This window comes from Theropithecus gelada, chromosome 13 (assembly GCF_003255815.1).
Source record: "Theropithecus gelada isolate Dixy chromosome 13, Tgel_1.0, whole genome shotgun sequence".
Lineage (NCBI taxonomy): Eukaryota > Metazoa > Chordata > Mammalia > Primates > Cercopithecidae > Theropithecus > Theropithecus gelada.
This window is the reverse complement of record NC_037681.1, coordinates 69,590,607-69,607,091: the sequence shown is the minus strand read 5'-3', so window position 1 is coordinate 69,607,091 and position 16,485 is coordinate 69,590,607. Positions and strand designations below refer to the sequence as shown.

Here is a 16,485-nt window from a genome sequence, read left to right as displayed (position 1 = left end):
TTCTAGTTATGAGGAAGAAACAAATAAATGGATACACAAATAAACTGAAGATATAACATGTCAGAATTGCTATGAAGAAAAATTGAAGCAGCGGGAAAGAGGGTCTGGGCCAAGTTTGGGAGATTATCATTTTAAATAGGTGGTTAGGGAAAGCTTCACTAAAATGGTAACATTTGAGCACATGGGGTTCTGAGATAACAACCCATGAGGATATCTGGGAGAGAAATGTTCCAAACAGAAAGAACTGCAAATGTGGAAACATTAAGCCAGAAAGAACCTGGCATGTTCAAGGAATTGCTAGAGGATGCTGTGACAAGACCAGGATGATCAAAGGATAGTTGTCAAAATTGAGAATGCAGGGTCTATGGAAATAAAGAGCAGAAAGCTCTTGTAGGGCACTGAAGGCCTTTGTAAACAACTTTGATTTCTCCCTTAGTGCAATGAGGAGCCATTGGAAGAAATTTTGAGGCAAGCGTGAGACAAATATTTTGAGCAGAAGAAAATGGCAAAAGCTGAAGGCAGCTGAGGTTAAGAGACTTTTTTTTAGATGAGAGACATTATGGCATGTTTTTATATTAGTAAGCAGAATCCAGGAAAGAAGGGGGAAAAGGTGAATGAAATGTGTCTAAGAAAGTGGAAAATTGTCATAGTGGTTACTGAGACTAGCAGAGAGGGAAAGAGACCTAGTGTATACTGGAGAAGCTATTCTTAGGACCCTGGACAGTTCACTCACAGTACCGGGAAAGAAGGCAATGTGTGTAAAGCACAGGTGCAGGCAGGTTGATCAGGCAGTGAGCCCTGTGAAAGTATAAGGACATTTTCTTCTATTGATTTCATTTTCATCTTGGAATAGGAGTCAAGGTCAGCTGAGAATGACAATAAAGGAAGAGGTAATGGGGGTTGGAGTAGAGAAAGAGAACAGGCCTCACACAGGGCTACAGAAGGCAACATAGGATAGTGGGAACAAGCAAGGTTCATATTCCATCTCTGTCATGTATCAGCCATGTGACCCTGGGTAAGTTTTTTATTCTCCCTAAACTCTAGTTTCCTTATGCAAAATGGAAAGACTAATAGTGCCAGTATCACTACTTGTAGACAGGATGAAACGAGAGAATGTAAAAGCAATTTCAACATTACTTTATGGCAAGCACTTAGTATATGTTAGCTGTTTGCTGATATTAATACATTAGCAACTCAATTACTTATTAATAAATAGGTTGTGATATTTTATTTCTACTCTCTTTGCAGGAGGTTTGTCCTCACCAAGCTTCGAGTCATCCAAAAAGGTGCATTTTCAGGATTTGGGGACCTGGAGAAAATGTATGTACCTGGCACTGCTGTGAGTCAATGCCTCAAGGGGGCTATAGGGAGTAACTTCAGACCACATCTAGTATGATTATCTGCACTTAGTAGCCGAACTGACATGGTCAGCCAAACTTTCTGCATCTCCTCACATTTTATTGTGTTACCATGGTTCCTAAATGATAGTGTGGAGTCTTTCAGTGAGGCCATTGAAATGAGCAAAAGAGCAATCCAAGCAATTTTTGTCATTTCTCAAATAAGGGGTTGCTCCCAGAGTACCTGTGAATGGAATTTTCATACACCAAAGCCTCTTTTTTTTCTGCAGACATCCAATCTCTTTCAAAGATACTTTCTACTATTTATGATTAATTTTTAATTGACAGCAGGACTTAACATTTATGCTGTAGAGATTCTCTAGACTTCTTGTTTCCAAGGTATATATGCAGGCCAGTAGTAATTGATATATAAACATTTCAAAGTACTGGAAAAGTTTACAGCACTGATTAAGATTTCCTTTGAAGAGAAGCCCCCTTTGTTACTGCAGACATTCAGTTCACATTGGGGGCTAGTTTAATTTAGAGTTTTTCGAAGACATGAGGGTGCAGTAGTAAAAGGCAGAGCAAATCCTCCCACACTGAAAGTAATCCTCCCTCCCTTTTAAGGCTCTTGGTACCACCTCCTGGGCATTCAGGGCCGGGGAAATACATTCTTCTCTGCGGTGAGACAGGCAGGATTCATGACTTTAACACCAGTGAGTATAGCAATGAATAGACAGAGTATATACAGAAGGGAATGAAAGCAAGGCAAGAAAGAAAACCTTTAGTTCATGTGTTTCTTTCTTGAAGTCATTAAATTTATCTTTTTGGTTATTTTATATCCCTTTAAGAATAGTACTTCCTGGAGTTTGAAGAAGCAAAAAAGGAATCCATTAACAAAAGAATCACAAAGTATAGAAGATGTCATTATGTTCCAGCAATTAAGCCACCTGCTTAAAGGAGGGTGGTCAGAATCCTGGTTTTAGTGTTAGTTTTAATATAAAATTACTGCATAACCTTGATTAAAGCATTTTACCTTTCAGGGCCTTGGTTTCCTCCTCTGTGTATTAAGAGAGGAGTTTTTAAAAGGGGCTTATGTGATTTCCAATTTCTATCCCCATGTTGGAGGAGAGCCCAATTTAAGACCTGTAATCTTCCGGGTTTACCTCACTGAGGACATTCAACTATCACAGGGATTAGAAGATGGGGACACAAACCTGAACAGAGTTCACCAAGGAAACCAGGGAAACAGTAGAGTTGGCGAGCTTTGTGCTCAAGATGTATTCCTGGATGAATTCACCATTCCCTTGCCTGGAGTTAATGTAGATGAAATGACTATTGGATATCCCTGTGTCCCTAAACATCACTATAAGTTCATAGAATTCTAAAGACAGGCATTTCAGATGTCACAAATAAGCTACTTTAATCAAGTTTAATCCAGCAATGAATGACCCCTCATTGGGTATTCAGCCTCAAGCAAGACCTTCCTGTGACAATATGAATGGTTGAGCTGAGCTGACAGAGCAACAATCCAAGAGACACAGCAGCTGGCTCAGTAACACAACTTGCCCAGACACAGTTGTACATTTTTACCTCATGTCTTCATTAATCAGCCTGAACTGACACAGTGATATGCCAGAATAAAATTGGTCTTTTTTTTATATATACCAAAAGGCTTCAAAGCATTTTCTAGCAGAGGGCCCAGCACTGAACTGAACCTGAGGAGACTTGGGTATTCCTCAGTCTCCGTGCTCACCTTTGTCCATTGTCTCACCTTACACTCTTGGTCACCAAGAAGTTCTCATCTCCTTTCCAGACTTATCTCCTTCACTTGTGTTCTTCTAGTTGTTAATCAGTTTCCTGAACTTAATAAATATTGGCTTTTTCTTCAGTATCTCCCTCTCCGCAAATCACAAAGTCCTTTTCATTCATTCTGCACATGTGACCAACTTTCACCTATCCATATTGGAAAGAATAAAAGAAAAGTTTTCTGTATAAATTCCACCTTCCTATTATGCTACCTTTTTCTCTCTTCCCCATCAAGACCACTGTGTTGAAAGAGTTGCCTACATTCACTACCTCTCTATCCTCTCTTTTCAATCACTTCTTAGCCTGCCCACTCACTATTTGGCCAAAAATTCTTCAACACTATTAAATTATTCTATTGAAGATCTCAAAAATACCATCGCTACAAGATCCAATGACTTCTACTTTATCCTCTTCTACTTACCTTATATGTAGTGTTTAAATTTCATTAATCATTAATGTCATTCTCCTCAATGCCCTTTCCCCACTTAACTTCTGGGATACCACACTCTCCTGCCTCCCTATTAACCTCCCAGATTGCTCCATATCCAGTTCTCTTGATCTCTCTTGTTCTTCAACTGCCCTTCAAAAATTTAGGTATTCTAGGGCTCTATTTTTGGCCATTTTCTTTTCTTCTAGCTCTACCCTCAAATGACCAGTTGTCAGATAATGTTTTATTACCAGGGTTCCTAAACTTTCATCTGCAACCTCCACCTCTCTTGTGAGGTCATAATTCTTGTTTTGAATTGGAAAGATGCCTAAACATCTAAATTTGAGTGAACTGCAAATACCTGAAATTCAACATATTCAGAACTAGCTTATCTTTATTTTTAAATTTCTCATCTTCCCATATTGCCCAGTGAATAATGTCACCATCTGCCCAGGTTCCCAAACAAGGAAAATCCAGTCTCCCTTGACTCGGGTGCATTCTCTATCCCTTATGCCAAGGTGCTCTTCCAGTCCTACTGACTGCCTCTCAGATGTACTCTGATATCCAGCCCTCTTCTCATTCCTGTTGCTATTAGACCCAAAGTCTCATCAGCACTACATAGCCTACTGTATGAAGCTTCTATGCCTATCCCAGCTCCAATCTTCCTGCCACTCTGCTGCCAAACTTGCACTGTTCAAATTCTCTTGCAGAAGAACTTCTAGGGATCCTCCTCGCTACAGACTTAAGTCATAAGTTCCTGGCACAGGAATCAAAACCCTTGATCTCCCACCATATGTACTGTGTACCTTACACTCTCACCAGGTGGAACAATTTTCTATTCCCCAAGCACTATTATTACCAGACATCATATTGCATATTTAGAATGTGACAGCTTGTTCTTTGGACAATGTCTGGCACATAAAGGGATCAAAAATAATTGCAGGGGAATGAATCAACAAATAAACAAATGAACAAAATATACTTTCACACTGTTCTTATGTAGATGCTGTCCCTCTGTCTAAAATTTCACTTCATAAAATCCTGCTTGTCATTCAGGGACCAGATGAAAAGCTTACTTTTCTACAGAGCTTTTCCAGAACTTTCCAAGTTCTTCCAAACCATAACCCTGTATTCATAATATTAACAGCACATTTATCAGATTGTACTCAGAATTTACAGTTTCTCAGATCCCTTGATTATTCTTTAAAGCCAAGATCAGAATTTAGAAACTTCATACTGAAGTATAACACCAGATCCTGTTGTTTTTACCTTCTTGTTACACCTCTAACCTATCCACTCATCTCTTTCTCCAGCTACCACAATCTTTCCTTGGTATCTTAGTCCATTTCTGCTGCTATAAGAAAATACTGCAGACTAGATAACTTACAAGGAACAGAAATTTATTTTCTCACAGTTATGGAGACTTGAAAGTCCAAAATCAAGGCTCCAGCATCTGGTGAGGGCTTTCTTGCTGAGTCCTCACATGGTGGAAGGTGGAAGGGCAAAAGGGGACAAACATGTCCCTACATGGCAGAAGAGAGAGAACCCACTCCCACAAGCCCTTTTAAATGGCAACATTAATCTCTTCATAAGGATGAGGCCCTTGTGGTGTGGGCCCTAAACCACTCTCAAAAGGCCACATTTCCCAAAGTTGGAGTGGAGATTGAGTTTGAATAGGAAATTTGGGGAGGAAAAAAACATTTAAACCAGAGCACTTGTGTAACTGCAACAGCCTTCAGCTTGTGCTGTCCCCGTTTACCAGCATGATCTTCCCTCTCCCTCATCCTTTTTCATCATAGAGTAACATTTTCTAAATTCATAAATGATGTCATCTTCCATATTTGCCCCACCAGGCATGCGCGCGCGCACACACACACACACACACACACACACACAACTCCTCATGCCTTACCACTTTTTTCTTTTTGTTATTGTTCCACAGTTTTTTTTCCTTTTTTCTTTTATAATTTTTGATTGACACATAATTGTACATATTTATAATAATTGCAACACAAAATAATTGTAAAATAATTGAATATAGTGTACTATTTTGGTACATATATACATTCGGTAATGATCATATCTCACACCTCATATATTTATCACCTCTTTGTTTCAGAAACATTCAAAATCTGCTCTTCTACATATTTGAAAATACACAGCAAATTGTTGTTAATTATAGTTGCCCTATAGTGCTATAAAACATTAGAACTTATTCCTCCTATTTTGCTGTACTTTTATAGCTATTAACCAATATTTGGGTACCCCCTCCCACATAGACTTCCCTGCCTCCAGTAACCACTATTCTACTCTCTGCTTCTTTGAGGTCAAATTTGTTAGCTTCCACGTATGAATGAGAACATGTAGTATTTCCCTTTCTGTGCCTAACTTATTTCACTTGACATAATATCCTCCAAGATTATCTATGTTGCTGTGAATGGTAGAATTTTGCTCCCTTTCATCACTAAATAGTATTCCATTGTGTGTGTCACATACATATATATATAATATATAATATTTATAGCATTTTCTTTATCCATTTCTTTGTGAACATGTAAGTTGATTCCATACCTTGGCTATTGTGGATAGTGCTACAAGAAACATCAGAGTGCAAATAGGTCTTTGACATATTTACAGCACTGATGAAGATTTCCTTTGAAAACAGAAGACTTGGCTGGGCGCAGTGGCTCACGCCTGTAATCCCAGCACTTTGCGGGGCTGAGGCGGGCAGATCACGAGGTCAGGATATCGAGAGCATCCTGGCTAATACGGTGAAATCCCGTCTCTACTGAAAATATAAAAAATTAGCAGGGCGCGGTGGCGGCCGCCTATAGTCCCAGCTACTCAGGAGGCTGAGGCAGGAGAATGGCATGAACCCGGGAGGCAGAGCTTGCAATGAGCCGAGATTGTGCCACTGCGGTCCGGCCTGGGCGAAAGAGCAAGATTTCCGTCTCAAAAAAAAAAAAAAAAAAAAAAGAGAAAACTTTTGTTACTGCAAACACTCAGTTCATATTAAGCTGGTTTAATTTAGGGTTTTTCCAAGATATGATTTTCCCAAAGCAGGGTACAGTGGCAAAAGACCAAGCAAATCCTCCCAAACAAGCTTAAATAATTTTTTTCTGTTTCTGTGAATGACAGCATTGTTGTTGGCTTTTTACATTTTTTTTTAATTTTTAGAGACAAGGTCTTAGGCAGGAGTGTGATCATGGCTCACTGCAGCCTCGAACTCCTGGGCTCAAGCAATCTTCCTTCCTACCTTAGCCTCCCAAGTAACTAGTACTACAGGCGTGTGCCACCATACTCAGCTATTTTTTTATTTTCTTAAATAGATGGGCACTATGTTGTCCAGCCTGGTCCTGAACTCCTGGAATCAAGTGATCATTCTGCACCAATCACCCGAAGTGCTGGAGTTCCAAGTATGGGCCACTGTGCCTAGAACTGCATTGGTATTTTGATAGTAATTGCATTGAATCTTTAGATTGCTTTAGTTAGTAAGGTCATTTTAACAATATTAATTCTTCACATCCATGAGATTGGTATGTTTTTCCACTGGTTTGTATCCTTTTCAATTTATCTCCTGAATGTTTTGTGGTTTCCCCTGTAAAGGCCTTTTTCCTCCTGAGTTAAATTTATTCCTGGGGTTTTGTTTTGTTTTGTAGATTTTGTAAATGGAATGGCCTTCTTTTTTTTTTTCAACTAGTTTATTGCTAGTGGATAGACATGCTACTGATTTTTGTTGGTTGATTTTGTATCCTTCGACTTAACTGAATTTGTTTATCAGTCTTAAAGGTTGTTTTTTTTTTTTGTTTGGTTTGGTTTTTTGGTGGGAGGGGCATATGGAGACGGAGTATTACTCTGTCACCAAGCTGGAGTACAGTGGCACGATCTCTGCTCACTGCAACCTCTGCCCCCTGGTTCCAGCGATTTCCCCGCCTCAGCCTCCTGAGTAGTTGGGACTACAGGCATGTGTCACCATGCCTAGCTAATTTTTTGTATTTTAATAGAGACAGGGTTTCACCATGTTGAACAGGATGGTCTCAATCTCCTGACCTCATGATCCGCCTGCCTCAGCCTCCCAAAGTGCTGGGATTACAAGCATGAACCATTGTGCCTGGCCAGTTTTTCTGTATATATGTCATTTGAAAACAGGGACAATTTGACTTCCTCTTTTCAAATTTGGATGCCCTTCATTTCTTCCTCTTGCCTAACTGCTCTGGTTTGAACTTTCAATACTATGTTGAATAAGAGTTGTGATGGTGGAAATTATTGTATTATTCCAGTTCTTAAAAGTTTTCAGCTTTCCCTCAGTCCATATGATATTAGCTGAAGGTCTGTCATATATGGCCTTTATTGTGATGAGGTACTTTCCTTCTGTACCTAATTGAGAGTTTTTATCATGAAAGCATGTTAAATTTTACCAAATGCTTCTTCTATATTTATTGACATGGCCATATGAATTTTGTCCTTCATTCTGTTGCTGTAATGTATCGTGTTTACAAATTTGCATATGTTAAAACATTCTTGCATTTCTCAGATAAATCCCACTTAATTCTCTTGTATTATCTCTTTGATGTCTTATTGGTTTTGGATTACTAGGATTTTGTTGTGGATTTTTGCATCTGTCCTCATCAGGAATATTGGCCTATGTTTTCTTTTTTTTTTTTTTTTTTTGTTATGTCCTTGTCTGGTATCTGAGCAATGCTGGCCTATGAGAATGGGTTAGAAAGAGTTCCCTCTGTTTCAATTTTTAGAACAGTTTGAGAAAAATCGGTATTAATTATTTTCCAAAGGTTCTGTAGAATTCAGTGGTGAAGCCATCTGGTCCTGGACTTTTCTTTACTGGGAGATTTTCAATTACCTGTTCAAACTTTTCGCTTATTATTGGTCTATTCAGACTTTCTATTTATTCTTGGTTCAATCTTGGTGGGTTGTGTATGTCTAGGAATATATCCAGGTTTTCAAATTTATTGGTGTATATTTGTTCATAGCAATCTTTAATGATCCTTTGTATTTTTTTAGTAACCACTGCAATGTTACTACTACTGCTACTGTGATATATATGTTTTTCATTTCTGATTTTGAGAATTCTCCCTTTTCTTCTTAGTCTAGCTAATGGTTTCATTTGGCTTATCATTTCAGAAAAGCAACTTTTTATTTCATTGATCTCGTGTTATTATTTTACTGTTAATTTCATTTATTTCTGCTCTGATATTTATTATTTTTCTGTTCTACTAATTTTTGGTGCGGTTCATTCTTGCTTTTTTAGTTCCTTGAGTTGCACTGTTAATTGGTTTATTTGAGGCTGGGAAATCTTTCTTGTCTTTTCATATGGGGGGTTAATGCTATAAACTTGCCTCTTAATTCTGCTTTTGCTCTGTCCCACAGGTTTTGGTATTTTGTGTTTTCATTTTCATTTGTTTTAAGAAAGATTTAAATTTTATTCTTAATTTCCTTTTTACCCATTGATCATTCAGAAATGTGCTGTTTAATTTCCATGTAGTGTATGCTTTCAAATGTTTCTCTTGTTATTGATTTCTAGGTTTATTCCATTGTGGTATTATAAGGTAATTGATATAATTTTGATATTTTTTAAAATTTTTTGAGACTTGTTTATTGTCCTAACAATATGGCCAATTCTGAAAAGTGTTTCATTTGCTGATGATAAGAATGTGTATTCTGCAGCTGGTGGATGAAATGTTCTGTAAGTGTTTGTTTGGTCTGTGGTGCAGTTTAAATCAAATGTTTCTTTGTTGATTTTCACTCTAAACAATCTCTCCAATGCTGAGAGTGGGGTGTTGAAGTCTCCAACTACTAATGCACTGTGGTCTATCTCTCCCTTTAGGTCTAATAATATTTGCTTTTTATATCTGTGGGCTCTGGTGTTGGGTAAAAATATATATACATATATATATATATATTCCAATTTTAATGATTTCTTGCTGAATTGATCCTTTTATTTTATAATGTTAATTTGTGTCTCTTTCTACATCTTTAAACTTAAGTCTGTTTTTCTGATGTAAGTATAGCTATTCCTGCTCACTTTTGGGTTTTGTTTATAAGGAATATCTTTTTTCAATCCCTTCACTTTCAGTCTATGTATCTTTACAGGTAAAGTAAGTTTCTTGTAGGCAGCATATATTTGGGTCTTTCAAAAAATCTATTTCACCAGTCTGTATGTTTTAAATGGGGAATTTAATCTATTTACATTCAAGATTATTAATAGGTGAGGACTTACTCCTGCCATTAATTGTTTTCTGCTTGTTTTGTATATCATTTGTTTCTTACTTCCTCTCTTATTTTTAGTTATTGCAATTAGGTGGTTTTCTGTAGTGATAGGCTTGATTCCTTTCTCTTTGTCTTTTGTGTATCAGTTCTAAAAGTGAGTTTTAGAGTTTTGCATGTTGTCATGATGTTGGTTTCCGTCCTTTTACTTCCAGATGTAATACTCCTTTTGGCATATCTAGTTGTGATCAACTCCCTTATTTTTTTTTTCTTGTCCATGAAATACTTTATTTCTCCTTCATTTCTGAAATGTAGCTTTGCTGGGTATAGTATTCTTGTCTTGCAGCTTTTTTTTCTTTTAGTAATCTTACTTTGAATATATCATCCTATTCTCCCCTGGCCTGTAGGGTTTGTGCTAAGAAGTCTACTCTTCATCCAATGTGGATTTTTTAATGTGTGACTTGAGGCTTTTCTCTTCCTGTTTTTAAAAGTTTCTCTTTTTCTTTGACTTTTGACTATTTGACTGTAATGTGCCTTGGAAAGGACTTTTGGGGTTGACTCTATTTGGGTTGTTTTTTTTGTTGTTGTTGTTGTTGTTTGGGTTTTTTTTTTTTTTTTTTTGAGCTTCCTGGATCTGGATATTCATCTCTCTCCCAAGACATGAGAAATTTTCAGCTATTATTTTATTAAATATGCTTTTTATGCCTTTTCCTTTCTCTTCTGAAATTCCTATAATATGAATATTTATTTGGTTAACTATGCCTCATAAATTCTGTAGACTTTCTTCATCACTGTTTATTATTTATTTATTGTTGCCTGTGCTCTTTCAAAAGACCTATCTTCAAGTTCAGATATTTTTTTCTTCTGCTTGGTCAATCTGTTATTGAAGCTCTCAACTGGTTCCTTTTATATCTTATTGACTTCTTAAGCTGTAAGATTTCTGTTTGGCTCTTTTTTGTGCTATCGCTTTGCCAAATTTCTCATTCAAGTTATGCGTTGTTTTCCTGATTTGATTAAATTGTCTATCTGTATTCTCTTGTATCTCACTGAGTTTCCTTAATTCTTATTTTCAATTCTTTTTCTGGCATTTTATATATTTCTTTATAATTAGGGTCTGTGACTGGAGAATCATTGTGTTCCTTTAAGGTGTCATGTTTCCTTGCTATTTCATCTTTGATGTATCCCTACATTGATTTTTATGCATCTGGTCAGTCACCTCTTCCAAGTTTATGAAGTAGGTTTTATAAGAAAAGACATTCATTTGGATGAGTCATGGGGTGTTGTTTTGGTGAGGTGCTTTGACTTTGATTCTAGGTGGATACAACAGCATAGTATCTGTGTCATTTCTTTTGCTGTAATCCATGCTACTAATGTTTGTAAGTGTCTCAGCAGCCTAAGCTGAGAGAGTCTGCAGTTGTTGTGCTGTGGCTTTACTAGGGGTGGGCTTGCTAGACTGTTTGTCAGGTCACAGGTACATGTGTGCACACAGTGAGTTAGCCAACTCAGGGTCTGGCTCACTGGGGTTGGGGCAATGTGGCTGTTATTCTGACCGAAGACATGGGGGCATGGGTGCTCCACTGGCTTGAGAGCATGCCTACCTGGGGATATCTCTCAGGTCCAGGTGTAGGCACATAGCGACTTGGCTGGCCTGGGGGTATGTCTTCTTGGGGTGGCCCACAGGGATGTTGTGTAGGCCTTGGACATGGTTGGATGGGCTATTGGCTGATGTGGGTGGGTGTGTCTTCTTTGGGTGGATTCTGGGGCTGTTTCTTAGATTTAGGATGTGGGTGCAAGCCTGCTTAGCCAGGCTTGGAGGCATGTCTGCCAGCAGCAATCTGTGGGCTATTCCTTCGGCCAAGACATGGGCACACAGCTACTAGGTTGACCTGGGAGCATACTTGCTGGGGTCCACCCACAGAGCTACATTCATCCCTTTTTCATCCTCCCAGTCGCACAGGAGATAGGTAACATTGTTAGTGCTATGTTATAGATAAGGAAACAGGCTTAAATCGATCAAATTCTGTGTCTAAGGTCACACAATGGGTAAGCAATAGAAAAAGATATTGCAGAATAGAATGTACCTCACCTACATGGAACTAGACTAGTCTGCAGAGATGCTGAGCTCACACATCTTTACTTTCTTCTCTCTTTAGATCTGTCTCTATGTTGTACAAGTGTTTCAACCTCTCTAATCCTCATCTCCCTAATCTGGAAAAATGTTAATACTAAGGTCTATTTCAAAGAGTTGTCAAGGCCCTTTATACTCAATCTCAGTATCTGGCACAACACTGGCATTTGATGAATTTATTTCTTACCCCCATCCTCTTGTTAAAATGATTGGGAAAAAAATTCCCCAACCGTTGCTGATGAGTCTTCCTCATTTATTAGCCCAGTTTAACCCAGCCTCCTCTACTTCTATCAGAAGTCAACAGGGAAAGGACCATTTTGTTTGTTTGTTTTAAGAACCAGGAAGTTTCTCCATTAGAAATGAAATGTCCACTATTCACACCTTAGCTTTTGTCGGTATCACTATCTCAAACCTCCCTATTCTTCATTGCTTTGAGACTTGTTGGGGGAAAAAAGAAACCATTAAACTCTCTGCAACGTGAAGTGGCTTTGCAAAGTGCACTGTAAACTGTTTACATTGTCTTTAATTATTTCGGAGCCATATGTCAGCTTGGTATAAAGTGTGAAGATTACATTGAATAGGGTGGGGGGAGTAGGTGACAATGTGGTGATTTATGGTAACCAGAAAAATTATGTATGGAAATGAGTTCAATTTAAAAACACATCTATGTGTTATTATAACACTGGAGGTGGGGGGAAAGCTAGTTTATAACAAAATATCTTTGGAAATAGGAGCATGATGAATATGTAAATGAGACCAATCAACATCAGCTGAGATATGGTATATGCAGATGAGGCGGCAATAAGCCAAAATGTGAAATAGCTCCCAAACCATAAATATGAACCACATAAAATTCATTTGAAATATTCATGATAACATAAGGACAAAAAATATAATCGAGTGATTTATTTGCATATAAAAATGAGAACACTAGTCTGACACTCCAGCCTCCACCCCCAGATTACTGAGGAAAGAAAAGTTAACTTAACAGAGGGACTTTTAGAGAAAAAGATTTATTGAATGAGAATTGTTGCAAGCACATTAAAAAAGTTGAGGATCTTCCCAATTCTCAGTTCTTCAGGCTCACTCAGCACAGATAAAAGGAAAGGAAGTAAATCAGGTAACTAAAACTGTAACTGCAACAGTGCTAGAAAATTTGGGTTCCACTCAGCTTTGCCCCTCTGAGCACCTCCTTGTTACATGACTTAAGCTCCTTCCTAAGCCAACCTTCTGTGATTCTGAGAGTTAATGGGCAAAGCAGCCTTGAGTCCCACTTACTCAAAGCAAAAAGGAGAGGCTGATGATTATACTGGCTCCTGGTAAAACAAATGAAAGGCCAATGTTAGACTGGTTAGATCTCTGAATGGGAAGAGGGGATTTGAGTCTCTGGGAATAACAAGGAAATGACGTTGAGTGGTTCTCTTCTTAGATTGCACTTTAGAATCCCCTGGAGAACTTTAAAAATAATGTACATGCCCAAATATCATTTCCAGAGATTTTTATTCCATTTGTCCAGGGTGATGTCTAAGCATTAATCATTTTTTAAAGCTCCCTTGATGATTCTAATGTACATCTAGGTTGAAAGACACTGAGGTAGTTGATAATTTAGTCAGAATCCAATTTGTACAAAGAACATTCATGAGCATGCATGTAAAGTGTATCTACATGTTGTAGCTGGAGAAGAATAAAACAAAGAGGAGGTTGGCAGGACATAAGATCAAAGAGGAAGCTGGGAGTGAGGTCATATAGTACCTGATAGACCATGGGGACATAGTTCGGTGTCATATTTAGTGTGATTAGGATTAAATGGGATGTTTTGAGCAACGAAATGACATAATCCGATTTGTATTTGTTAAAAATTGTCCATACACACAAATTTTGATTTGCTAATATTTTGTTTAAAATGTTTTATCCATATTTGTAGCAATATTAGTTTGTATGCTTATTTTCTTGTCGTTTGATTGTGTTCTACCTGTATTATAAAATGAGTTAGGAAATGTTCTCTCATCATCTATATCCCGAAAGAGTTTGTATTATAGAATTCAACAGGGAAAGAATAGTTTTTTTCCAAAAATTATGCTGAATCAACTTTGTATCCATATGGGGAAAACAATAAACCCCAAACCTTACCTCATGTTATACACAAAATTTAACTTTAAGTGGATAATTGACTTAAATGCAAAAACTAACATTTTAAAACTGTTAGGAGAAAATATTTTACAATCACGGGATAGGCAAAGATTCCTTAAGTAGAACACATTAAGCATAAAATAAAAGTGTTATTTTGGACTTCATTGAAAGAAAAAACTTCTGCTTTTCAAAAGACAATTAAAAAATGTAAAGAAAAGACACCATCAAGAAAATGACAACCAAACCACATAATGAGAGAAAATATTTGCAATACATCTATCTGAAGAAGGACTTGTATCAATAATATATCTTTCTATACATAAAGAAGTAAAAAATAAGTAGACACACAATCTAATTTAAAATGGGCAAAATATCTGAACAGATACTTCACAAAAAAAGATACATGAATGAGCAATAAGCATATGAAAAGATGCTCAGCATTAATCATTAGCAAAATGCAATTTAAAACCATAATGAAATACTATTACATACGCACTAAAATGGGCAAAATTAAAAGCTGATAATACTAGGTTACTGGTGAGGCTGTGGAGCAACTGGAACTCTCATACGCCCTTAGTGAGAATTTAAAATTGTACAACCTCTTTGGTAAAGAGTTTGTCAGTTTCTTATATTGACCCAATAGAAATAAATACATGTATTTCCACACACAGACTGCAAGAATGTTCATAACAGATTTATTCATAATAGTCCCAAACAGAAAATCACTCAAATATCCATCAGCAGGCCAATGGGTAAACAAATGGTATGATACCCACACAATCTAATACTGAACAGTAATAAAAAAGAATACACTGCTAATACATAAAACAACATGGTTAAGTCTCTTAAAAGCATCATAGTAAGCAAAAAGCCAGACACAGAAGGTATACCATATGATTCTATTTATATGAAACTCAAAAAAAGAAGAAAATCTAATCTATGGTAACAGAAAGATTAGCAGTTGCTTGGTTGCCGGGGTGGTGATAGGGATTGTCTGGGAAGGCAGACAAGGAAACTTTTTTAACGTGGTGAAGATATTTTATATCTTGATTGTGGTAGTAGTAACAGATGGAAGAGTTAAAATGAATGCATTTTATTATTTGTCAAATTATACTTCAACAAAGTTGATTTTTAAAATCAGCAATTATTCCACACCTATTCTGGGACAGGTGTTCTAAGTACTACATCTCAGTTAATCCACACTTTAGAGACAGGGATATTGACGTTCACAAAAGGTAAGAAACCAAGCAACCTCAGAGGATCCTTATGTGGTGAAGCTAAGATTTAAACCCAAGGTAGTCTGGTCCTTTCTGCTACACAAGGCTCCTTTTAGTTGGAATCTACCATTTTCCTACATGTTCCTACTAAAGTAAAAGAGGGATTGACAGGAAAATTAAAGCTATTAGCTTCCTTTGGTGACATTTGTTATTAGAGGAAAGGATGTCTGTGCCTAAGCCCCTGGAACTGTCACAAACCAGAATCTAGAGTCATTTTCTACTCCTATAGTCACAGAGTGAAGGCAACCTCTTCTTGGAGCTATTTTGCTTTCAAGTTCCAGCCTGCAAACTCATTTCTGGGTAAAGTTCCTGCTAAGAGTAGCTTTAGTACAAGGGCTTGCAAACTAAGCTGGCTGTTAAGTTGCAAATTAATTTAGTCATCAGTTGGGAAATGTAAGATTTGGGCCAATTAAGTTGTTATTATTGACCAAGGTTAAACATGAGTTAGTGTCTAGAAGGTGAAAGTCCTTATGTCATTCATTTCCTGTTCTCCATAAATATTCTGAAAATAACTATTTTTGTTGTATTTATTGCTTCAACAAAGAGCCCAAGAAGCTCTTTTCTTGTCACTTTTTGGGTTGATGTGGTTTTAGTGTTTCCATTAAGTCTCCCTATTTTTAACTTGCTAGGTGTGTCCTTAAAATAAACTCTACAATATCTAAGAACTGCCCAGATCAGAAAGGGAATAATTCATTAGCTTTGAATTTATGTTTGGATTTTTTGCTTCTTTCTTTTATTTGGGTTTAGTTTTTATTTCTTCTTATAGAGTAGGGGCTATATGAGTCTGGTAAAGAAAGCAGAGTTCTTGAGATTTGTAATTTTATAGATGTCCCCAACCCTATACTCATAATAACTCTTCACACTTCAGTCACTTATGCTTTATCCATGAGGACAGAGTGCGGTTGCCTTGACTGAAAGGGATTATAAGGAAGAAAATACAAGAAGAATGCAGGCGAGAGGCCCACTGTGAGCTAATAAGCTTGTAATAATGAAGATGTATGTCATAGGTGCTCCCTTGCTTGGGAGAGCACAGATATGCCCTCATTTACATCTTTCCTCTCTGATATCCTCCACCCTCTTGGCCATTTGATGCTCCAAGCATTCATGGTCCTAGTGACTTCTGCTTGGTATCTGTCATTCAGCAACTAAGACTCC

The 16,485-nt window shown here is 37.4% G+C and overlaps 1 protein-coding gene across 2 annotated transcripts in view; it reads left to right on the top strand.

Annotated features, from left to right (window-relative positions):
* FSHR (follicle stimulating hormone receptor) overlaps window positions 1-16,485 on the top strand; it is a 190,852-nt gene that overhangs the window by 89,944 nt on the left and 84,423 nt on the right. For both annotated transcript variants that reach the window (XM_025354354.1, XM_025354353.1), the window contains exon 2: window positions 1,249-1,320. In XM_025354354.1, coding sequence (XP_025210139.1) covers window positions 1,249-1,320 — 72 coding nt within the window. The remainder of the gene's footprint in view (window positions 1-1,248; window positions 1,321-16,485) is intronic.